The 24310-nt window shown below is 40.6% G+C and overlaps 1 protein-coding gene across 2 annotated transcripts in view; it reads left to right on the plus strand.

Annotated features, from left to right (window-relative positions):
• Positions 1 to 24310, plus strand: part of ARHGEF12 (Rho guanine nucleotide exchange factor 12) — a 77623-nt gene that overhangs the window by 30507 nt on the left and 22806 nt on the right. Inside the window, exons 2-19 of one of the 2 annotated variants that reach the window (XM_009638428.2) lie at positions 3252 to 3275; positions 4013 to 4101; positions 5682 to 5738; positions 13123 to 13221; positions 13688 to 13737; positions 14558 to 14615; positions 15323 to 15501; positions 16105 to 16182; positions 16813 to 16932; positions 17560 to 17694; positions 19303 to 19374; positions 20153 to 20245; positions 20850 to 20960; positions 21443 to 21541; positions 22129 to 22171; positions 22568 to 22673; positions 23478 to 23615; positions 24113 to 24145. In XM_009638428.2, coding sequence (XP_009636723.2) covers positions 3252 to 3275; positions 4013 to 4101; positions 5682 to 5738; positions 13123 to 13221; positions 13688 to 13737; positions 14558 to 14615; positions 15323 to 15501; positions 16105 to 16182; positions 16813 to 16932; positions 17560 to 17694; positions 19303 to 19374; positions 20153 to 20245; positions 20850 to 20960; positions 21443 to 21541; positions 22129 to 22171; positions 22568 to 22673; positions 23478 to 23615; positions 24113 to 24145 — 1584 coding nt within the window. The remainder of the gene's footprint in view (positions 1 to 3251; positions 3276 to 4012; positions 4102 to 5681; positions 5739 to 13122; positions 13222 to 13687; positions 13738 to 14557; positions 14616 to 15322; positions 15502 to 16104; positions 16183 to 16812; positions 16933 to 17559; positions 17695 to 19302; positions 19375 to 20152; positions 20246 to 20849; positions 20961 to 21442; positions 21542 to 22128; positions 22172 to 22567; positions 22674 to 23477; positions 23616 to 24112; positions 24146 to 24310) is intronic. The other variant, XM_035893949.1, reaches the window with a different exon arrangement.

A 24310-nucleotide genomic window follows, 5' to 3' on the forward strand; every position in this document is an offset into this window, starting at 1 on the left:
CTCCGGGGAGCTCCCCCCGGCGTGCCCCGCAGCCGTGCTCCGTGCTCTGCAGCCATGCTCCATAGCCGTGCTCCGTGCTCTGGAGTCATGCTCCACAAGCCATGCTCCGTAGCCGTGCTCCGTGCTCCACAAGCCATGCTCCATAGCCGTGCTCCGTGCTCTGCAGCCATGCTCCGTAGCCATGCTCTGTAGCCGTGCTCCGTGCTCCACAAGCCATGCTCCGTAGCCGTGCTCCATGCCCCACAGCCATGCGGCTGTGGACACCAGGGATGGAGCCGAAGGGGAGCGAGTGCTGTGCTTGTGCCACTCCGGGCCTGGACTCGGGCGTCTCTTCCCATGGGTGTCAGCATCGGTGTGGTGGGGGTTCCTCAGAGCTAGGTGGCTCCTTGCGAGTCCTGACCATTTGTACTGAAGTGCCTACAGCTGTTAGTGCAGTTATGCCGCAGGCTAGGAAGCTGTGGGATTTTGGCTCTGAGACTTCTGTGCTCACCATCAATGTCAATGCACAGAAAAAATCCCTGATGATTTCAGTGCCATTTTATAAACAAAAACTTTAGGGTTCTCTTCCTAAATAATTAATGTCAATGGTCTATTTACAATAAATAGAAAGGTTTTACCTAACTTTCTAGACTTCTGAAATAGAACAGTTGCATTTCATCCTTAACAGACAATAAATAGCTCTGAAACAACCAAAACAGTGAACTAACTTTATTTTGTTCATAAATGGTTCCTTTTGCTGTAGGAGCATAAGAGTGTCATTCTGGGTGCCTGATAAGAAGCACTGTGGGATAAAGGTTTTCACTTCAGTGCTTCGTTAAAATGTTTGTTAGTAGTGGTAGGATTTTTTTTATTCAGCTCAAAAGTTCAAGTGCATCAAATAAAAAATGGGGTATAATTCTTAAGCATCTTTTCCTGCCTTTGAAGGCACGATAGATTGTCTTTCCCCGGATTCCTTTGTCTCCTTTTCTGCTTTTCAGTGAATCACTTGATTACTACAGCATCTGTTTGCCGTTCAGTGTTCAGACAGGGTTAGATTGGCCTGAGATGACTTTTGTTTTCTTTGCTTTGGGATTCAGGTTGTCTGTCTTGCACAGAGTGGTTCTTTACCGGCCAAGATTTGTAAATGGGAGGGCTGAATGCTGAAGAGTTCTGGCTTTGTAGGTAGAGCAGGATGAGGAGAGGCTTGATTACCTGCATGCTTCTTATTTGAGTCAGAGTGGATTTCCCAGACTTTTGAGATGAAAACAGTGCTTTTTGGGGAGAGGAGGAAAGAGGACTGCCACTTCTTGTGGAGTCTGCGTGAAACCTTTTTTTCTTCAGTCAACCTCTGTGCGGCTTTACCCATAGGTTCCTAAGGCTTATACAAACAAAGGCCCTGTTTATCCCCTTAATTTTGAAGCTGTTCTATTTCAACTAAATTTGCTGCTGTTATCTAAAAGATGGCAAGTGTCTCCATGTGTATAATTATTTTCGGTAACAGACAACGTTTTAATTTCACTTGCCTAATGTGTTGTCAGATGTTCATTTCAGAGTTGCCATATTCGTGCATGCTTGCATAGGGGCTTGGCATGTGTGAGCTGGCCAGCGTTTTGGGTGTATACACATTTAGTGGAATACCTGTTATTCAAAGAGAGGGATTAAGTTGAGTACTTCTGCTGTGTATCCAGTTATGTTTTTCAGGTAATGGGGAGGGAGTTACTGTAGCTCTAAGACTGCGCTATTTCTGGCTGGGCCACTCTATGTGTAGTTATCAAGGAAAAGCAAATAGGTGACAAGGTGCTCCTCCTTTGGAGAAAGGAGCTTAAAACACGAGGTGTGTGTTTTGAGCAGTCTTCTTGGCGGTGCTCAAGGAATCTTTTGTTGTAGTGCTCTGAAATGCTCTCCGAGAATGGTTTGATTCTGCGCCTTGGACCAGTTCGGTTGGGTAGGGCCATCGCTCAGCTCAGTTGAGTCGTGAGTTTGGAGTTGATGTCCTTGGGACTATCCTGCACTGGTGTTGCTAACACAGACGTACCACGGGACTATTAATCTTTACCAAATAGGTCTGTTTAAACTAAATATAGTTTACAGTTAAATAAAAAGAAGCAAAGGAAAAAAAAATGAGTAGTTTGCCATGTTAACTTTTGTGGTTTTAGATTTCTTTTTACTTTAATCTCTTCTCTGCCTCCCTCTAACCCTCGCTCCATTACTTATTGGAAAACCTGTATAAATATGAGAAACTGAATGCAATAAGGATAACTCGTATGTATATGGGGGAAATGATCAGCTGTAATAATTGTAGATGTCCTCATTTAGAACAAAAGGTGACTTAAGTTATCTATTCTATTCTTACACATACACACAGCTCTAAATGTTTGTATTGCTTTCCACCGAAGGATCTAAAAACATTTAACAAGTAGGGATGGAGCTAAACTTCTGAAAAGTTCCAAGAAAAAACTAGTTCTGATTTATGAAAGTAGAAGCTGGTGCCTTAAGCTGGATGGCATAAACCTTGCTTTGACATTTTTCTGCGGTAATTCAAGGAAAAAAAAAAAAAAATCACGGTTTCATAAGTCCCACATCTTTTCCTTACTTAAAAAAATGCACATATACTTCTTCCTCTAACTGTGGGTTTGTGTTGCCTATTTTATCTGTATGTCCAGTAGTAATATTTGGAATAGTTAATATGATTTCAACTTAACTTTACTCTGTTATGCTTGTCTCAGAGATGGCACGTTCATACAGTTTCATGAAAATAGTTACAGATCTTTTTAGAAGGAGATATCAGCATGAGCTCCTGTATTGCTAGATCCCCCAGCACCTACATAGGGGGGTAATAACTGGAACGTCTCTGCTAAAGGAGACTTTTCAGTTAGCAATTGGACCTTTAGGTACCAGGTACTCAGTCCATCAGCAGGACAAAAAAATCAAGCTACATTAATTTTTGGTGTATGGAACTAGCTGTTATGAGAGGAAATGGTCCATGGACTACTGTACTCTAAGAAAGACAGACCTAGCTGCTGGATTTGAGAGCACAGATGCTGCTTCTGTTCTTGGTTCGTTTTGAAACCTTAAGCATATTGATATTAATTCTTTACCTAGTTGAATAAACAGTAAATGGACTAATAATTGCCTGAAGTAGACCAAAAAAGACTTGTTCTCTTGTGAAGGCGTTACAGAAGTGTAAAATAATTATTTAAGCATTAGTGTTTATATTAAACCTAATATTGAGAAACTAAGTTCATTAAACTTATGTTCTTTCTCCTTTTCAGGTTTCCTCTCAAAAAACCTACAAGGTGAGTTACTGACGTTTGACTGTTTAGATGTATTGCAAATTATGATACAGTATTTTTGAAGGAGGAGTGCTTTTTTAAAAGGAAAAAAAATATGTACAAACACAGACAGCAATACCCATTACAGATGTGAGGAAATTAATATCCAGATCGGGACCGGGTGCCAAAAATATATTTGGTGGTGTACTTAAAGTGTATGATATAGTGTTGCCATTTGCATTTCTGTTACGTACACTGGTGGGTCATCTTACCTGAGATTTGAGATGGTTGGAGAAAGTGACACTCTGCTGGTGTATGATGTACAGACACTTCCTTTGGGGGAGGGGGGCATTCTAAATCTTTAATTTTTGCATACACAAATAATTAAGGTTTGCTGGGAGAGGAGGTGGAGTTAAGATTTCGGGAGTTTTTTCAGTTTTATGAAAGATAATTATTTTGCTTTTAAGATAAAATATGGCCCGGTGTTGAATGATAAAGAGAATACACTTGCTGTTACTAATTTCAAAGTTTAATGAGGCTGCTTCTAGAACCTTGGATACACTCCCAAAGATTCCGAGAGATAATTTTTCCACTTGATTTCAGTCTGGGAATGAATTTTTTAGGTGAACTTAATGCGGACATTTCTATCTAAATTCCTTGTTAGCAAACAGAATCGGCTAAGGTTATTTCCAAGAGCCTTGCCAGTTAGGCAGCGCTTCTGTGGTACGGTAGTCAGGATCCTCTGCTTTGGTTTGACACAGACACGGCAGCATTCTGAGCAGAGAGTCTCCAGCTGACAAGAAACAGAAGGTTGAACGCTGCAGTAGTACACACGACTTTGATCCGACAGGTAAAGTCCTAAAACTTCACAGGTGAAAATCTAGACTTCAATTTGAAAAGTACTGGGGATTGGATTAAAAATGATTTTGATGTGTCAACAAATGTGGTTTTCGGAGTTGTGTTGTTCTGTGATTGCAAAGACTTTTTGAAGCATGTGGGCATTGAAATGAATATGGGCTTGCTTTTAAACACGCTCCTCTACAAAGCAGCTGTTAACTGTGCAAGAATAAACCTAGATTAGTGGTATCAGTGAATAATTATAACTACTTCCTCTTTCACAAAAGTCAGTCTGAAATTTCAGTAGGCAAATACTGTAATTAGTGTGAGTAGTTCCTTTGGCTGTTTTAGTTGAAGTGTGAAATTGGAGATATTACAGGCTTGACTATGGCTGGTATTCCTTGTTGGGGTTTTTGTTGAGCCTCAGTGGATTTTGATCCATCTCTGTCACTTGTAAAGTGAATCTGTACTTTCCAACATGATATATTTTAAGATAAACATCTATTTTTAAAGGATATGCTATCCTGTTTTTTTAGCCTTCCAAAAGGTTAAATCTGGGTCAATTTGGTAAGCCTGCCCAGTGCTGTCTTGGAAATTAGGATGCATGCAGGGGTTCTTCATTCCCTCTCTGAAGCACTAACCCAAGTGACTACTGTGTATGTTCATGAAATGCATGACAGGCTCTTGTCTGAGCCTCCTGGCCCCATGCAATGTGCGTTCTTCATGTCTGCGTTCTGCTGCTTAGTCCAGTCTTTTCCCTGGGGCTTGTGGAAGAGATGAGAGTTGAACGTAAAGGTGGTAGAACTTGTAGAATGTGTTTTTGCACAAGACATTTGAAGCTGATGTTTACAAACCATCCTGTTCATTAACGCTTTTTGCCAGTAGCTGCATGACTCCTTCCTAGTGTGCACAAAATAAATTAAAATGGACTTTTAATGTCTGTTTAAAAAAAAAACAAACAAACCATGAATTAGTGCTTGTCATCTTTTCCTTTGTCCTTGGGAATAGGCAATGTAAAATTATTTCAGGTTGGGGTTGGTCGGGGGAGGTCTCAGGCTATGAACCTGTTTTGTAGAAGCAAACTTCAGGAATCTTCTAATCTTGATTTGATGAAAGTCATTCCAATTTTGAGAGCTGTTACCTGGCACCATTGTTAACGACGCTTGTGGTCTGGTCTGGTAGATGAACTCTGTTCCTGTAGCCTCCATAAAGTTCCTTTCTTTTTAAGGGGTGAATTCGGAATGCTGAACTACTATGTGTATGTTGATTACTTACTCTGGAGATGAATGTTACCAGAGTTTCTATGCTTGGACTGTTTTTTATCCAGAATACTTTCTGTAGTTCATTGCAGAGAACTTCTCTTACTGTGTCTTAGATTCTGTAATAGTTTCTTTGTGGTGTTACCTGTGTCTTCATGCTTGTATTATTCACCCCTTATTCCAAGTGTTTCGCCTATGTTTTGTTCACATCTTATTTGTGTTTTGCACGATTTAACCTAATAAATCAGTCTGTGTTTTTCATGAAGTTTTTTTTCTCATGTTTGGTCTCCATATTTTCTATATCTCTCTCTCCTTTTCTCCTGCTCTCGTGCAGATAGCTCCTCCAAGAAGACAAAGTCTAGTTCGGAGGAGAGTAGATCCGAGACGTATGGTAAGCTAAAGCAGCTGCTGCAGCCTTGCACCTTTGCAGTCTGCTCCATGCTTTCTGTCTGTGCACCCAAGGCTTTTATCCTTTACATGATCCGCATGGTTGGCTCTGCAGCAGGGAGTGGGACACTGGGTTTAAATGTTGCTTCAGCATATCAGCTTGTAGTTTTTTAGTGGCTGGAAACTAACCTGTCCCTGGCAAGCGTAGACTATCACCTGGATTCTCCTGTTAGCTATTGATAGTTGAGAAAACTTGCTGGGGCTGACCTTCTTGGAGATCTTGTGCCACCGAGTATTTTTGGCACTGTATGAGGTACACGGCTCATGCTGGACTCCAGAAGAATTCTTGTGGTTGTAGAGAAGTCTGTGTCTTGCTCTAACAGTGGAGGTTAATCGGGATGAGCCAGCAATTCATCTTTCTGCATTATTTGTAGAGGGTCACATGTCAGTTCCTTTTCATGTTGCACAGAAGTGGAAAAATGTATCTGTAAATAATTTCAAAAAAAAGTAAGAACATGAACTTCACCATTCTTTGTTCTGAAGAGGGAATAACTTCCCTGGCAGTCCTTTATTGTTGTGTATCACTAATGTGTTGTGGGTTTGTAGACTGGAACAAGTTGGCACGTAACAGTTTGGGATAGGAGCAGCCCCACACATCGTTATGTTGTCTTTATACCCTGATGGGCGCAGTTGGAAAGCATGTCTGCCACATACAGCCTGTTTGCGCTCATCCTCCGTCTTTAGCTTATGTCAGGTGTCAGTATTCAGGCTGTGACACTGTCCATCCTACCTTTACGTTAATGACTTGCTCAATTTCCAACCTCTGAAGAGATTTGCCTTCATATCTTAGAAACTAAAAGGTAATAGGTTTTCACCAGTTGGTGGGTGGTCTTTTGAATCCTACCAGCTTAAGACCCTTGGATGTAGGCTGAATCTGGCCAGTACCGCTACATTTCTTGTTTCTAAGTGTGCTTGTTCAGCTCTGTCTTGATTCCAGCCATGGGTTGCCTTTCTTTTCCTTTCCTGGTTTTGGTTTTTTGGTTTTATTTATTTTTTTTTTTTTTTTGATATTTAAAACTCTGTGATAGTTTCTGATTTTTCTCTGTACAGAAAATTGCTTGCTGCATAACCTGCTGTGGGCTTTTGGATAGATGCAATGACTCTTCCAGTATGAGCTTTATTATTCCATTAGAATAAAACTGCCAGTTGTTAGTGGATGTGATCCAGCTTCTTAAACCACCTATGTAATACAAAATGGTGCTGTCATAGCTCTGATTATAAGGAACATACTAAAAGCAAAAAAAAACCCCAAACCCAGGAAACATCAACCCTGAAGAGTTCCTTCTAAACCACCATAAGCATGTTAGCAAAAGCCCTTTAGTTGGTGCAGTTTAGGGAGGTGTGATCTGTTCCTTCTGTGAAATTGAGATCTCTGAACTTTCCCTGGAATTTTGAATCACACACTTTTTCAAAAAAGAAGAGTAATATGACAGTCATGTTACTAAGGGTGAGACTCTTCCTCAGAAACTGTAAACAGGTTTTGAGAATGCCTTGATTTGCTTCAGTGGAACTGGAAACCTGTCTCAGGGAGACCTGGCTTGCTCCAGCTTGTATGTCTTCCTCCCATGCTCAGCAAGAAAGAACAGGGAAGTGGCCTGCTTGAAAAGCATGTATTTTGGGATGATGCTTCTGATGAGCTTGTGTGGAAGCCTCAACCAGTTCTTCCCCTTGCCAGGCAGATGCTGGTTAGTGACAGCGCAGTCAGGTTGACTAGATCCCTACGTCTTGAACCTGAGTTAATTTTTGCCTGATGCTGCTTACCCATAATATACTGGAGGTGCTGTCAAACTATTGTAGGTTAATTACAGGAAACATTTGGTATGCTTGATGGAATGTATCTGTGTTTATATTTCTCCCTCAGTCTGTACAGTGTCCTGGTTTTTCATGTATTGCAGAAAGAAACATGACTTCCTAACGTAAGCCTTTGCTTCCCCCAAAGCTTCCTGCAGATGCTCTATCCATGTCCAGTATCTATGGGAGCAGTTTCCACTCATCCTTCCTTTCCAGTGGCCTTTGCTGTGTTGGCTCTTGCCCTGCCTTTTGTCTCTACCTTCTACTTTTCCCAGGTGCTGTGGTATGTGTAGAGAAGTCTGCTGTTTGCTTTGAATGGGACCAAACTATTTAAAAACCTACAAGTAGAAATACTGTACTGATATTTTTCTCGCTGGTGACTGGATGTTACCTGGCTTTATTTGGCTAGCCATTGGAAAGTGAATAATAGAAAAGTCTTGAATGACAACAGGAAAAGGAGGTGTGGCTTTTGTGTATGTGTTTGTTCTTACCTCTTGAAATTCTTAATTAAGGAGCAAGAGACCAGGATTTCTTGAAGCATATGAGTGGCTGCCGGGGGGTGGGGAGGTGTGTGTGGCAGAGGGGTTAGGGAGAGGGAAATTGTTCTGATATAGAGAAGCTGAGTGATAGTGACGTGAAACTTGAGTGCAATATTTTCTTCCATAAATCCATCTTATATCTGTGTATTCAACAAAATTTAGGTGATCAGGGGAGAGTTTGAGTGTAGTTTCAGATATGCTGTAACTAACTGATTGGTGCCATAACCTCCTGCAATACATGATACCTGTTTCTCGAAGTAGAATTCGTATCTCTTAAATGAACTTAAAATTGAAATTAGCTTTCAGAGTGGTAGGTGAGATATCAGTTACGCTTCCCTTCTCCCCATGACTTGGTTGCTCTGCAAAGATATCTTCCTTTTTATTTAGTAATGATCAGTTTCTGGCCCAAATATTAGACTAAACCATATACATGCTCTTTCACACATTCTTTCCAATTTTGGGACAGGTATTTTAAAATATTTTTGTTCTGAAACCCCAGATTTTACCCCAGTTGAGATGTTTTTAAATTGAACATACCCTTCCTGTTTTCTTTCTTGCAGTTCTTGTCAGCCTTGTGTCTTTATGTTGTGGCCACCATTTTTCCAGGCTCTTGAAAGGACTCTTGGGAGCCCCTCATCACTACCCTTATAATAGCCAGAAATGGCTGCGAGTGCAAGGGGCACTCGACCACAGGGGTTGAATGTGTCGTTGCCATGGGAGCAGATAGTCCTATTTATCATGGTGAAAATACATGGTTCTTGTTTTCCAGAAAGGTTTCCAAGCCTCGTTTTATGAGGTATTCAGTGCCATTGTTGTTAACAGTTTTGTCAAGACACTGTACACTGCGGTAATTTCAGACAACATAGTTTTTGCTCTGACTTTACGTGACTTCTGTTACCAGGTTAGTGGAAGAATCTGAAGAATGCTTCTAATATGGCATTTGGTATGAAGATCACGGTAATAACTAGAACTAAGTGAAATTGAGAATTTCATCCTATGAAAAATTTTCTTTATAAAAGCTGATCATTTTTTTTTACTTTGTGGAGCGGGGTTTCTGAAAATATTTTGTAGAAATAAAGCTTCCCAGATGAAGTGAAACATTTGGACAGTCTCAAAACCCCAAGGAGTTTGGTTTTGTTTATTGAATGATTCATTTAAAATCACTACATTAAACTGCATTTTCCCATTGTGGCCTCATGCCTCCAGGGAGGCGATAGTTCACAAGTCTCCTCCCATGCCATGTCCCACACAGTTTGATCAGAGGCAAAGCTACATTGTATTATGGGAGATGTAATTCATGTCTCTGTTCTCTCTAGTGAGTCCGGTTTTTAGAATGAACCCATGCTCTATCTGTTATGCACTGCTAGGGAAATGAAATTTCCTATTTTATTGAATAACTTCCAAATATTTAGGATCTGTAGAAGAAAAGGAGGTAAATGACCTCTCTACTAGAGAAGTTCTTGGACAATCAAAATGTATCTGGCAAAACTGTTTTGAGACACACTTACCATGGTGTGTCCATGACCTTGAGAAGTTTGGACTTTACCCTTCACTGTTATCCAAAAGGCACACTTGTAACAGGGCTGGAGAAGTGAGCCGCGATGTCGCAGAGGGAATAGTGCCACCTATTGAAGAGTTGATCATCTTAGCTTTTCTTGCGATTCCTTTTTTCTGGTAATTTTCGACTGCTTTCATTTCTAATCTTAAACCTCTTTAACTACAGCATGTGGTTAGCTGCTTTACTGTACTCTTGGCTTGAGGCTGTATCAATGAGTTTGGGAAATTATAATATGCATGAGGATGAAAAAGGATTTTTGAGATTTGTTTTTTTTTCTCTACAGGATTTTATGAATCCACTAAAGATATGAACATGTCTGATTTTGTGTACTTAAAGCATAGTTACAGTGATGTCTCCTCATTTCATGCCACCAAGATACTGTCATGTAAAAGTGAATGTGGAAATAAGATTATTATTGATTTGATTCTGAGTACTATCAATGATGGGTTCTGTTGACCTTGTAATCTTTACTAAGCTTCAGCTGGAAAAAGTGAAATATCATGGTAAGATATTTCAAAATGAATGACTCTTGATTTCCATCCAGGGAACGCTAAGAACTGAAACACGAAAGCAAAAAAGGTGAATGAAAAGCCAATTGCCACTTGCTAACATAGACTCTTCAGTGTTGCCCCAAACTCATAGACTGTTAATTAAAGTGGGTGAAGTTGGTTTCGTTAGTAATTTAATGTAAGAGTTTCTGTATGTACTTGTGATATCCAGGTGTGACATTAACAGCTATTGAAAACTTTACATTACGTGTCACTGGGCTCTCAGTGGTTTGTGGCTTTCCTTTCAGTCCATTCCAGGGTGTCTAATGAGGTGTTCAAGGTACAAGACGTGGGTTATGAAAACATTGCTGCTCTGGTCTTAAAATTCCAGCACTAAGCAGATTTCAAATTGAATGTATTTTACTTAAAGAACAGAAGTTGAGCAAATGACAGATTTGGGGGGTTTCTTTGCTAGTTTTTCCTCACGGCAGAGTGAAAGAACACTTGAAGGGTGCTCCTTTTAGTCTGCTTGGTTCAGACAGGGAGTGCTATCAAGGCTGATCTAGTTCTGCAGGTAATAGTGTCATCTTCAGAAAACTTCCAGATAACTTTACTAAAATCACTATAAAGCTGCTGTGTATCTCAGTCAAGCACAGTATCTCTCGGCTGGCCTTCCTAGACTTCATTCCAGCCTTTTACATTGTGTTAGGAGAAGGATTAAGTGCCTGCTTCTTGTCTGAAGGGAACAAATACAGGGAAAAGGCAATTATGGGCTAATTTGGATTTAAGTTGTCCTAATTTCAGTTGCCTCCCCATTCTAAAATTAAAAGGTGGTCTTGGGTGAAATTGAGACTTGTGGTATGAAACAGCTTAATTTGATTATTCTTGGAACTTAAATTATATTCTGTAAGGTCAGTTTGTGTTGCATCTCCTAGTACACTTCCTCTGCTTTGGCATCAGGTTCATTCAAGGAGGAAACTTATGTGTAGATCCAAGGGTTATTGGTTCTGAAAAAGAAAGAAATTCAATGAAAGAGCAATGTATGCAGAGCTGTACTGCGCCTTTAAATGAGGACAGTTCTTATGAGTCAAAAGATTAGTTAGTGTCTTACTCATAAAACCTGTACATCTGGCAGCAGGTTTTAAAAACGAGCTGTTTTTATGAAATAGCATATGTTCTCTTTCCCACACCCCACCCTGGGGCATCATTCTTGCGAAGTGAGACTTAAAGAAGCTTGATCATATAGAAAAATGGGAGGTACGAAAGGGAGAGGCATGTTCTTTCACTTAACCATATAAAGAGGGTGTGAAAGGTGGTGGGTTTTTTCCCTCGTCTGCTTTCACCTTGCATCCCTTCCATCAACTTACTGCAGATTGCTATGTACAGCATAATTTGCTTTTACTTTATCGGCAGAAGGGGAGTTGCTGGGATATGATACTGTGACCAGACTGCTGCAGAAGTGCTGGAATGCAACCTTTTCCACTACTCCCACACCCATTTTTCATGTATGCCATACTGGAGGAGAACAGGGCTGACTGGGCAGACAGTATTTTCACTTGAGGCTCCTCATTTTCATTAGGAGTTGCTCCAGAGAAGTGAAAGGAGTTGTAGTGGGGTGAGAGTGATTTAAGACATGGGTACGACTCCACACCCTGTTACAATTCATTCCTTAAAAATTATTCCAGAAAAGACAGTCTTGTTGGGACAGCATCTTCACAATTCCCTTTGCTCCCTCCATGCTAAACGAAACTGCTACAGTTTTGGTGTCAGATTGTGGAGAACTCCAGTTCTTTCTCAAGATGCTGGTGTAAGAATTTTGCCTGATGTGGCTTTAGAAATGAAGAAGCAAAGCAAGTTGTTAGAAAGAAGGGTGAGGTTTAGTAGCTAGTATTTTCTGTTGTGTAAATGAAAGAACATCCATGAAGCATTTTGTAGAGTTCCTAAAGTCGATTTTTAAGATAAGGGCTCCATTGTGGTAGGCTTTTTGCAGATGCTCCTAGGAAAGTGCTCGGCAATGAATATTCCAGAACTGTTGCTTTATTTTTGGTTTGGTTTGCCCTTACTTCCTTTTCAGGTGTACAATAGACATACACAACATTTCACCTTTTCAAAATGCCAGACCTACTAAGTACATTTATCTCTGCAATAGTATTTATGTTCACCTTATATTGAGTAATCCTAACACTGGGAAACAAAACAAGTTGCCTTTGATGTCACAGCAAGTTAAAGGAGGAGCAAATTCAAACTCACATCTCCTGGGATTTTGGCCCTGTACTTCAGTAGCTCAGTGGGAAGCATGGTCTTGATTTCAGAAGTCTTGTTCAGTGTAGTAAGTGTGGCTGGTACTTCTTTACTGCTGCTATTCTGGCTCCTTGCGATATTCTCATCTGGAACAGAAGGTGCCCCGAGATGAGATTTTTGCTGAGAATTGGGAGAACTTTTCCTGATCAACAAATCTGTTTTAGTCCTACCTGGTGATGTTAGTCTGAGACATTTGTGACTTCTTTTTTAGAGTAGCTTGTAAAAGTTGTTTGGAGTTTTTGATGGTGTACTGGAACATGACAGCCCTCTGCTGTGCTTTGAAGAACTATTAACACAGACAAAGGGAAGTTGTGCTCATTGGTTCATATACATAGCTGCTCTTCTTTAAAAGCTGCTTTTACCTCAAGTTGTGTCTGATGTGCCAGAGCTGTCTGCATCTCTGCTGTTGTATATCTCTGTTCTGTGTAACTGAAGCAATAAGCTTGACCTGTCTTGATGTTCCTATCTGTTTCTGGACTGATGCCCTGTTTCTGTCTCTCATATATTTTTCCCTCAGTTGTATTGTACCAGTTTCTTTCAGTGCTCTGTGATTATCTAGGAGGATAAGGTTTTGGACTGATGCCTAGCTTGTGTCTCTTTGTATTTCTCTCCTTCTCTTTCTTCTGCCCTTTCCCCACCTTTCTTATGCAGGTCTTGTTCAACGGTGTGTTGTTATCCAACGGGATGAAAACGGATTTGGACTGACAGTCAGCGGAGACAATCCAGTCTTCGTGCAGTCTGTCAAAGAAGGTAAGCAGACTTGCTAATTGTGCTAGCCAGAGAACAGCCTAGAGGGTTTTCATGTGAATCAAAGAAACGTGTGCATGAGCTGGAGGGGCAGACTCCAAATGCTTTCCTCACGGGTGGGATGGCTGTAGCTTCGCAATAGATGTGCGAGGACAAAGAGCGTTGCACTGTTGGGATGCAGGGAGTTGCCGCCTCAATGTCTGATGCATTTGGAAACTGACCTCTTGCATCTGAGAAGAAGTAAATGACTCCTTGAAATGTAGTGGGATTGTGGCTTGATGTATCCACTGCAAAATGAGAACAGAACTGCTCTGGTCTGGATTCTCAGAGATTTTACTCTGACAAGAGACACAGGAAGCTTGGGCAAGTAAGAAAAGTAGCTTTGCATGGAACTACAGAAGTGCTTAAACCACTTTTGCTTTCAATGTTTCTACTGAAATTGGAACTAAATGATTTCTTGCCTCTCTAGATGGAGCAGCCATGCGGGCTGGAGTGCAAACAGGTGATAGGATTATCAAGGTAAGGGCATTCAGGTCATTAGGGAAGTGAATCCTTTATATTAAATGAACTCTTCCCCTGAAACAATGTCATTGATACGTTTGCATTTGCCTGTGGGATAGAGGAATGGTCTAAGTTTATGTTCTGGGGATACAGAACAGTAACCGCTGAAAGCCCAGTGCTGAATGTTAGTTTTGTTGTGGAGATCGCTCTCATTTCAGAACTTTACGGGTGAGTTCAGCATCCTACAAGGTTCAAGTATCACACGTACAGTAAAAACAGAACTGGCAGGGGAAGGAAGGAATGGAGAGTTATTAATAATTACCTGCAAATAAATAGTCATCTTGGATTATTGTTTTTTCCCCTAACTGCCCCCAGATCAGTGTTCTCTTTTAGTCCGAAACAACTGAGAAATCAAATCAGTTACTAAAAAGACTATCTAAACTGTTGCTGCAAAATGATGGTTGTGCTACAGCAGCTCCTGATGCAGATAGAGCTGGGATTTCAACTGGGCATTTAAATGGATGAATTAAATTAGCTACCCTATTTTTTATCTGCCCAGTCAGAGGTGGATTGCTTTTTTTATTTGTTTGGTTGCTTGGTTTTTGTTGGTATGTGTGTATAGTTCTGTTTTTTTAGAGCTCTACTCACTGAGATGATAAACTGTTAGAAGGGTAAAATGTTTATCTGATAGTGTCTTGAAAGACATAGTAATGGAGATGGGGGGACAAAAAAAAAATACTGTTCCTCTTTCTATGTGCTTATTGTGTAGTATGTGGGTACCTTTGGTGGGAAATCAGTAGCTAAACGCTGTTAACTGTCTCTTCCTCCCTACCTGTAGGTGAATGGCACTCTTGTAACACACTCAAACCATTTGGAGGTGGTAAAGCTGATCAAGTGTAAGTAAAGGCAGGTTACTATTTTTGTCACTGTGCTCCTTTAAAGCATTTTAAAGGACCAATGACCAGCTATCAAGTGATAAGGACAAGGTTTAACTGTGCCCTGTGCTGAGACATGAAGGGTGTATATGAAACAGTGAAGTGAAATTTGGGTAATTTTGACATCTCAGACTTGAGCTGATACGTGCTTCTGCAGTTTCTCCTTAGCTTGATGTTTGAAATTACCACCAAAACTTGCCTATGTGTCTTCCCATCTTCTGATTCCACCTTAAATACCGTAGCTATTCAGGCACCTTTAATGTAGATTACTGTATGATGCTTGCAAAGTACTGACATTTCTAAAGGAAGTGCATTCTTGGTTGATTTTCTTGTACAAGGAAGAAGGTGGTAGTGGTTCCTTCCACCCTAGCATAGTTGTACTTTGTGGCATGACTATATTTATACTGTAAATGTAACCTGATAGACTAGAAATTAGATTGTGTATTTTTATTGAGGATTATTATCATGGAAGTTTTTGGATTGCTCAAAATTTAAAGAGAGATCTCTAAAACAGAGCTGATGGTGCTTTCAGGTTCTCTGAACTGAAGAACAAACGGTGAAGGATGGTCCGAATTTTGTCTCTAGAGTGAAATGGCAACAAGAGAAACAGCAACCACAGAAATCTGCAAGCATGTCTGACATGTGAATTGTTCTTGTTCTCTCTGCAGCGGGTTCCTATGTAGCTCTCACTGTTCAGGGGCGCCCACCAGGGTCACCCCAGATTCCATTGGCTGATACTGAAGTGGATCTGGCAGGATTTGGGCATATGTCTCCCATTATGACATCTCCCCATTCGCCTGGCACGTCAGGAAGTGCAGAAAGGATTACTAGCCCAGTGCTTGTGGGGGTAAGATTTAAAGCTCTCTTTTGAAAGGACCAGTGTAGCAGTGGATGAAATGTAGTCATGTATTTTTTTTTCTTGCATTATATTGCGCTGCTTGCACAAATCACAAATTGGAATTGGAATATTTATCCTGCCACCCAGTGGGCTTTTAATGACATGGGGAGAAACATTTTGCAAGTAAAAATATCCAGTCCCATCTGAGATAATACAAAGACAGTTGAGGGGTTATTATTCACAGGTTGTCTTTGAGATATACCACAATTTGCATGATGTGAATTTATACATTGTTTGGTCCAAGCCAGTTATGCTGTAACTTCTGTTAACAAGTGCATCATAAGGTGTGCAGACACGTGGCAAGGAAGAGTAGAGAAACCAACTAAGCAAACACTTCTGGTCTGTCTATTTTTTCTTTTTCTAACATTGATAGCTATGTTCAAAAGTAGGAAAGAATGTGTAGGATAGGATTTAGAAACTTGAATTACTTCCTGTAGGGCTTTTCAGAGGCCCTGTTTAGGGAATAGGTGAAAAGTGGGTATATCCATTTTCCTTATCTTTCTTCCTAGCTCCACCAAAAAACTCGACGCTTAATCTCTCCATGTTTTCTAGGAGGAGAACAATATTGTCCACAACCAGAAGGTGGAGATTCTGAGAAAGATGTTACAGAAAGAGCAGGAGCGGCTGCAGGTATTGGAGTTACATGAGTTTGAGAGGGGTGGAAGAAAGTGTGGTGCAAATACAAAGATGAGTTGTTGAATCACTACTTCATAGCATCTTCAACATTCCCTTCCTTGCACAGCTTGCGTTTCAGCTTAGCTTTTCTATATACAGGCCTAACACCAGAGATCTAATCGCTCTTGCGGATCAGCTCTTGAGTTTTTAATCCTTGACAGAGTAAAAAAAAAAAATTGTGGGAGCTTTCTTAAGTGGGAAATGTACCTATCCGTCAATCTGATCTAATCCTTGGGCAAGTAAGCATCTTTGACTCTTACTGAGGGAGCGAGCCATTCCTCACTAGGAACTACAATTGGCACAGTACTCCATGGTTGTGCTGAGTTATTGTGCCTTCAGCTGTACATTCGATGTGGTTGTGATTTTCAGTAAATCTCTAGAATGTGGTTATTTTCATATGGCACAGGAAGGAGAGGGAGGAGAGCTATGTAAAATGGACATTCTGTAGTATCTAACTCAATAGGTGTGCAAATGTGCTGTTCATTCCCTTCACACATTTTAAAAATAGAGATTAGCAGTAGGTTGTACTTCTAAGCTTTGATATTGAGGAGATACTGAGTGAAAGCTCATAAAATTATTTTTCAGTCCCTGCAAGAAGAGTATAGCCGATCACCCACCACACGACTGCTCAAAGAGATACAGGAAGCGAAGAAGCACATTCCTCAGCTGCAAGAGCAGTTGTCCAAAGCCACAGGCTGTACGCAGGTAACAGAATGTGTCAGGCTTCTCCGTGATATGTTCTGGGTGAAAATTCTTGGGGGATGATGGTGTTCTGGGCAAGCAGGAGTTCCACGCCATGCTCTTCTGTGCTTGTACAGGCAAATTGCACCCTCTAGAGTTGAGACTTGTAGTCAGGCTTGCAGAGGCTGTCAAGCGATACAGTACAATGTCAGTATATGAAGTAGACTTAACAATGGAGTTCCAAACCATCTGTGAAAAACTGCTTTTACCACACTAAGTGCAAACCACGATGTGTTTATTAGTCTGTCTGTCAATACAACTTGAAAGAAACCTGAGAAGTCATTCTTGCAGTGCAGAATGAATAACTGGAAGCTTAAAACAGCTTTGATTTTGCTTTTGGGGAAAAAAAAAAAGTAGGTGATACTATGTTTTCCCTTTTTCCTCTGCCTATAATGTTTTAAGTCCTGAAAACTTGGTGTGATTTTTCTGTTGTCTTCTCTTAGAAAGGCATTGCAGCCTTTTCTGGATACATGAAGAAAGTTTTATAAAAAGTGTGAACTAACCAGGTTTAGAAACAGCTAATGTGTAAGGATTGTCTCTTGAAATATCTGCTTGCTCTGTGCTGTCTCCTAACTCACTTTATCTTTTTAGGATGGAGTCTTGGCCTCCAGATCTGTGACAGAATCACTGCAGATCAGTGAAGTGGAGGCAGAGAGCGGGGATTGTGTGAGCAAACTGGATTACAGTGGTGACAGCCCCTCCCGACCAAACAGTGACATAGCTGATGTGAGTCTTGAACAGTGCTGTGACTTTGCTTCTATACCTTTTGGATTTGGTTTTCTTGTGCAGATTTTTTTATATTTGTGTTGTCCTGTGCACCATACATCTGTACTCTGTTTCTGTAACACTGTGTATTACTAGAATAGGCTTCTCGCTACACACCAAAAATATTTTCCTGAGGAGGCATACTATATTGGTCTTCCATTAGGGACTGGGAAAGAAATAGTGTGGGTTTTGGGTTTTTATCCAGGATTAGATTTTCCTGGCACAATCCCTGTAACCAGACAAAGAAAGATGGATGCCAGCATCTTTCTCAGAACTCAGAGATGCCAATTAGAGCATCTTTTAAGAATATGGTAATGTTCCAATTGCGGTAGCTCTGACTCAGATCCAGTCAGTGGGCAAGTTGCCATGAAAGCGGGGAAGAGCCTTACTTCTACCAAATAAGCTTCAATTATTGCCAACAGTAAAGGCTCTTAATCTGTTCACTCATTAGTTATCAATCTGTGTGCTCATATGGTCTCCCTGTTGGAGTGTCTTAGCACCTAATCCTTAATTAAGTCACTATCTGATTAGTGCAGAGGAATTGAGACTCTGTACTTGGGTTTTGGCCTAAGTTTGTTGTTTAACTTAAGGGTGTGGGAGCTAAATTTGTACTAGCAGTTGGAAGTGAAAGGAAGGTGGGTCAGATATACCTCCAGAACGTGAACATACATGACTCTATTTTGAAACATTCCTCCTGCAACTCCAAATCTGACTAGATATCACTCATGTTTGTATGTAATCAATGCAGAACAAAATATATAGCTATTGTCCTAATAAACTTAATTATGTCAGTGTTGTGGATGGTATTGGATCACTGCAGGTGATTGACACACCAAACGTTTAAGCTTTTCAATCCAAAGTGACCCTGAGAAACTTAAGGATTGGGAGCAATAGAAACCTCTTGAAGTTTGATAGGAAGCCCAGAGTTCTATGGCTGCGGTGAAATAACTCCGTGCATCAATACAGGCTGGAAACCAGCAGGCTGAGTAGTACCCTAGCTTAAAAGACCTGGATGTTACTGTGGACACACGAGCCAACAGCACATGCTTTTTGCAAATAAAGCCATGTGTTTCCTGAGCTACATGAGAAGGAGGATTGTCAGAAGGTGAAGGGAAGTTACTAGCCCCTCCTGCTGGGCACTGGTGAGACTACACCTGGACTACTGAGCCCTTTGCTGGGAGCCCCCTGTTCAGAGGGGATGTTGAGAAAGGGCCTAGTCAGAGAGCTAGCAACATGGGTACTACAGAAACTGTCAGAAGAGGTGGAGAGAGCAAAGAGAAAGCTAAGGCCGAGGCCAGGTGCAGTAGGAGATTTTACAGCTCTGCTGTCACTCAACTTCATTAGCTTTCTTACCGAAACTGCTTCTGCATTTGGTTGGCTTTTGGTTTTTTTGGAAACTGTGCATGTAGGTCACGCATTTTAGTTCGTCTTTTCATACCTCAGCTGTTTAACAGTTCACTGTGTGGGAAAGGAGAAGTCTTGGCTGTTGTGGCTGAAAAACTTAGTGTGCAGTTCTCATTTTCCTGGATTTGCTGGTACTCACCAGAACTGAACTTCCTTCTTTCCCAGAGTCCTCGCAGTGGCTTGAAGGAGCGGATTTATTCGGATGAGAGCCCAGAAAAGACTGAAGTTCAAGATACTGTGAGTACAAAACATGAAGTGTCACAACAGCATCTCCTGTAATGGGCCCATTAAAACCTTGCTGTTTTTTCCCTGCTTTCTAGATGGAGCATGCATAAACTTTGCTTTACAAAATAAAATGCAATTAAAATTGTGCAGGGAAGGTTAATTAGCTGAGTAAATGTTTATGGAGCTTAAGAGCAGGCCCATTTAGAGGTTAGAAATACATAATAATCAGTAAAACAGCTGGACCTAAAATAGCAGTTGTACATATTTTATTCCTTGAGTCCAGCAGTAAATGAGCTCGTCTTTTCCTTAGGATATTTAGTCATTGCGAGGCTGGCATTATCAGGGATGGCCTCAAGAGTAGGTAGAAGTGGAACATAGCAGGAAGTGCAGACCTATCTGAACATGTTATTTTATTCTTTAGGATGACTTCTGAAGCATTTTTCCCCTCATCTGTTTGACTTTCCAAAGTCGTATTTCTCCATTTGTACCAAGATGGCATTTGTCATATGCCACATGCTTAGTGTGCTCATGTCTGTAGATAATTCAATTGGTTTTGAATCATCTGATTTAATGTTTCTGAATGCTTGCAGCTTGGGAGAAGCATTCATAAGGGGATGTCGCAATGCAAACTTGAACAAGGTTGAGTGAAGACACATGGGTTTCCACTGAGTTTTGAGAAGGAGAATAAAAATTATAGTATCTCTAAACTGGTAGAGAAGGTTTACTGTGCCAAGAGAGTAATAGCACTGTACGTTTCTTCCTTCTCTTCCCTTGCTCCCCATCACCCCAGGATTCCCAGTCCAGTATTGGAAGTCCTTTATCCCGAGTGGGCCCTCAGATCATTGGAGCAGAGGATGACGACTTTGACACTGAACAGGAGCAGGTGGGAATGACTTTTAGCCTCAGCCATCCCTTTTCCCCCTTGACCAGAATTCTGTGCCTAAACTACAAGCACTCCATGACTTGTTTTTATTGAGCAGTTCTTGTGTGGTGAATTAAGAATTAGAGAATGTGATTCCTGTTACGGCTGATCTTGCCAAGAAAAAAAACATTTAGGGAGTTTATGACAATACGCCATCTTTGATTCTTTCTGTTATTCTTTTTTTCTCGTAACTGAAAGCTTTCTAGAAATTAATTTGCCTTATTTAATTTTCTCTTGCTAACTTAGTTTCTATTAACTTCAGCATTATTGTCACAACAGAATAGCTGCTGTGGCTTTTGACATATTTATTCTGGGTTAATTTAGCTGTCCTTTGCTCTGATTTATATTTCATTATATCGCACTCAGTGTTCAGGAGAGTATTTAGAAGAAGTGTTCCTATTGTATGCTTTTCCTGGGATGTTACAGAATGGCATTGCAAAGGTTCTGAGTTTGGTCAGTTTTTATTTTAATTAAATGAGGAGCTAAGCTGTTGGAACAGAGCTTCTTGGGTTTAGTCACAGTAGCTTTCTTGATTAATTCAAATAGTTTCCATGTATCTCTACAGATTAACGGACAATGCAGCTGTTTCCAAAACATTGAGCTCCTGAAATCTCGCCCCGCTCACCTGGCTGTTCTTCTGCATCATGTGGTGTCCCAGTTTGACCCTGCAGCATTGGTAGGATGTTCTGGAATTTTTTCCCTGGCCCAAATTAGTAGTTTCAACCAGAGTGTGTCAGGATCTCCTTGTTCTTCTGTAGCATTGTCAGTGACGTGGCTGGATGAGCAAGGAGAGAAATGCAGATCCTGAGAGTATTTCAGATAAATGAAGAGAAGCACGAAGAGAACTGTCTCCCTTACATTTAGCTGTTTAAAAATAAGTATTTAGCTCTTGAAAGCTTTTTGTTCCACCATAAGGTGGTGGGATTAGTTGTCTATGGGGAAGGTCTGATCTCTCTCTTCCCTCCCCCCCCCCCCCCCATTACTGCAGCAGCCTAGCTGAGGTTACCTGAGCAATCTAGATGGCTGAAGGTAGCTAGGAAGAGTTTTCAGTCCAGCAATGCTGAACTCCTTGAACTATTTGAAAGAAAACTTGGAGTTACGGGTGTTAGAAGAGTTCTTGTGGTATCGCTTAATTTCTCGCTCTCCTGTTTCCCACAGTTGTGCTACCTTTACACAGACTTGTACAAGCAGACCAACTCCAAAGAGACTCGGCGTGTCTTCCTTGAGTTTTACCAGTTCTTCTTGGACCGAGCTGCAGTAGGTTCCAGTCCTTTCTCTTGTTTTCAAGCATATCTAACAATTTGACTCTTACCTTTCTCCACTTTCCCGTACTGGAAAAAACTGAGTTGTTGTTCAGGTCTTCCAAAATAAAAAGCTTTTTTATTTAAAAGTTACCAGTGAGTATGGCAAAATGAATGGTATATAGCCTCAGATGCCTGGTAACTCAATAAATCACGGGGAATGCATTGTCTGATAGGAGAAATAATTTTGTGATATGTAAGCGAGCTCTAGCTGTTACACATGGCCTTTTAGTTAATAATTTCTGCATTCATTGATGTGGCTATTGCAAGGATTGAGAGATTTTATGTGTCTGTTGGAAAGCCTGAGAAACTTCTTCACTGTCATGAATTGGACTACTAGAAAGTGTAGCAGAGGCTAGCACCACGTGTTTAGACAATCCTTGTGTAATATAATATATATTCAGGATGGGAGCCTTCCCCTTAAAGCCTTCAGGTTGTATGATTTTGGGTTTTGTGGAGATTTTCTTGCCTGTTTTGTATTGTGTCTTTTATTGGGGTGGTGTTCGTTGCATATGTTCTTCCAGTCTTTCTTTTCTTTTGCAGAATCTAAAAGTTCCGGTTCCAGATGAAATCTCCTTAGAACTAGGTAGGGTGCTTTTGCCTTGGGTATCAATTTCTGCAGATTCTACTGTCTGAGGCAGTCCAAGCAAGTTTCTGAAATGCACTTGGGATTACTTCAAACATACACTGTTATAGGAAGAGATAAATAAATACTACTTATGTTTCTTAGGGAGGGCACAATGCATGCTCTGACACATGCGTAAGTGATGGGAAGCATTGGCCATATTGGCATTTTTAGTATGGTAGTGTATGTGACTGAAGCTGCTTACGCTTAATGCACTGAAGTTCATATTATCAGCAAGTGAAAGGCAAAAGGGTACCCTTGGATGAGTTAAAGTATACATGTGAGTGATTTTATTCAAAGGTGGAGAGGACTGTTCTCAAAAGAATAATCTATTAGCTTTTGTCTTCTGACTTGCAGACAGAAGGCGGCCAGAACTTCTCCCTGAAGAGCTTCATCGCCAGTTTATACAAACTATGCAAGATAAAGTCTGTCCAGAAGTTCAAAGGAACCTGGAAGATTTCAGGTAACAACAGTTGTTTGTATAATTTTCGTTTAATTCATACCTGCCCTCAGTCAACATGTCCAATACAGGGGAAGTTGAAACTTGAGGGATGTAGTAATTAATCTTGACTGAATAGGAAGATACCACTGGAGAGGGCCTCCAGGGTCACCCCGTGACTAATCCTTGAATGTTTTTGACACTGTGTTGCAAGTAATCACTCTTAGAGCTTAAATTCTTCATTCCTTGAAACTATTTGAGGCAATTTCAGAATATTGTTACTTAGGTGATGTTATATATATCCTTCTTACTAATTGTGTTTATAATCAGCTTACACCTTTTTTTTCTTCTCCTTTTTTCTTTCCCTATCCCCTTTGGGCATGGAATAATCCACTTTAGAAATCTGTGATGGGCATATAGTAGAATTTGGTAATTAATATGCCCTTTCATGTGGAGTCATAAGAGCTCTGTGCCAACATGAGACATTATACGAAGACAAGTATTCAATAATGGACTTTTTCATACCTAAAAATGTCTCAATTCAAGTACATGCTTCAAATATACAGCCTGGGGTGCTGCAAAAAGAGTAACTACTTTTCCTTGGAATGACTGCCTCTTGATAAATACCATACAACTTTATCCCTTCGAAGGCTTAGCTATGTTTTACAGTGAGTGCAAATGTTATGGAGAAATGTCATGACTTTTCCATTTTCATACAGAAAACCAATAATGAGATCTGTTTGACATTCTGAATATCAAGAGGTTGCTTTTCCTTGTTACAGATCAGTATTAAATTTCAAGTGATGCCTCCTTCTCCCCATTTTTCAGGCAGAAACGTAGTATGGGATTGACCCTGGCAGAAGGAGAGCTAACCAAGCTGGATGCAGAAAGAGTTCGTGACCGGAATGCAGTGGAGAAGGAAAGAGCATGTGCAGAACAGATTATTGCTAAAATTGAGGAAGTGTTGTGAGTAATAGCAAATATAATTGTGGGGCTAAAAAAGGTTCTACCCTGAACCTACAACAGCAGAGCAAAAGAATTAGGAACTAGAAGCAATTTTTGCTACGTTTACATTGCTTCCCCTATTTGCTATTAATGTATGTTTGAGTAATGATAGCCAAAAGTAAGCTAATAGGTAAAGTCCATGTATGTTTTCAATAAGGCCGTTGTTCAAATAGCAGAGGAAATGCTTCCATTGTCAGCTTGTGCATTATTAGATCAGAGTCCTTTTTTCGGGTTGCAGAAACCTATAGCTTCAGAGCCCATTTTTTCTTTTAATGTGAGCTGAATCCAATTTTCCCAGTGGAACCTTCATTTTTGTTTACATACAGTCTCGTGTCCCCCATTCTGGGACTTTCTAACATTCTAAAGGACACTTTGACAACAACTGCTGATGCTCTGGGTGGATGTTGACTGGGTGTTAATTGGCTTTTGAGTTTAGCTTAATTCTTTCTTGTTTTTAGGATGACATCTCAGCCTTTGGAAGAAGACAAGAGGTAAAGGAAGTTATGGAAATTGTGTGGGCTGTTAGTGAAGCAAGAACCCTACTGCTGGCTCTGTGTTCTGCTGAGCAGAACAAGACAGCCCTCTGCTGGCTGTAACCGCAAACTCTCATTTTCTAAATCCCTTGGCAGAATTAATTTGAATTCAGAGCATCAACC

Source organism: Egretta garzetta, unplaced genomic scaffold (assembly GCF_000687185.1).
Source record: "Egretta garzetta isolate BGI_Z169 unplaced genomic scaffold, ASM68718v1 scaffold365, whole genome shotgun sequence".
In the NCBI taxonomy this organism is placed as follows: domain Eukaryota; kingdom Metazoa; phylum Chordata; class Aves; order Pelecaniformes; family Ardeidae; genus Egretta; species Egretta garzetta.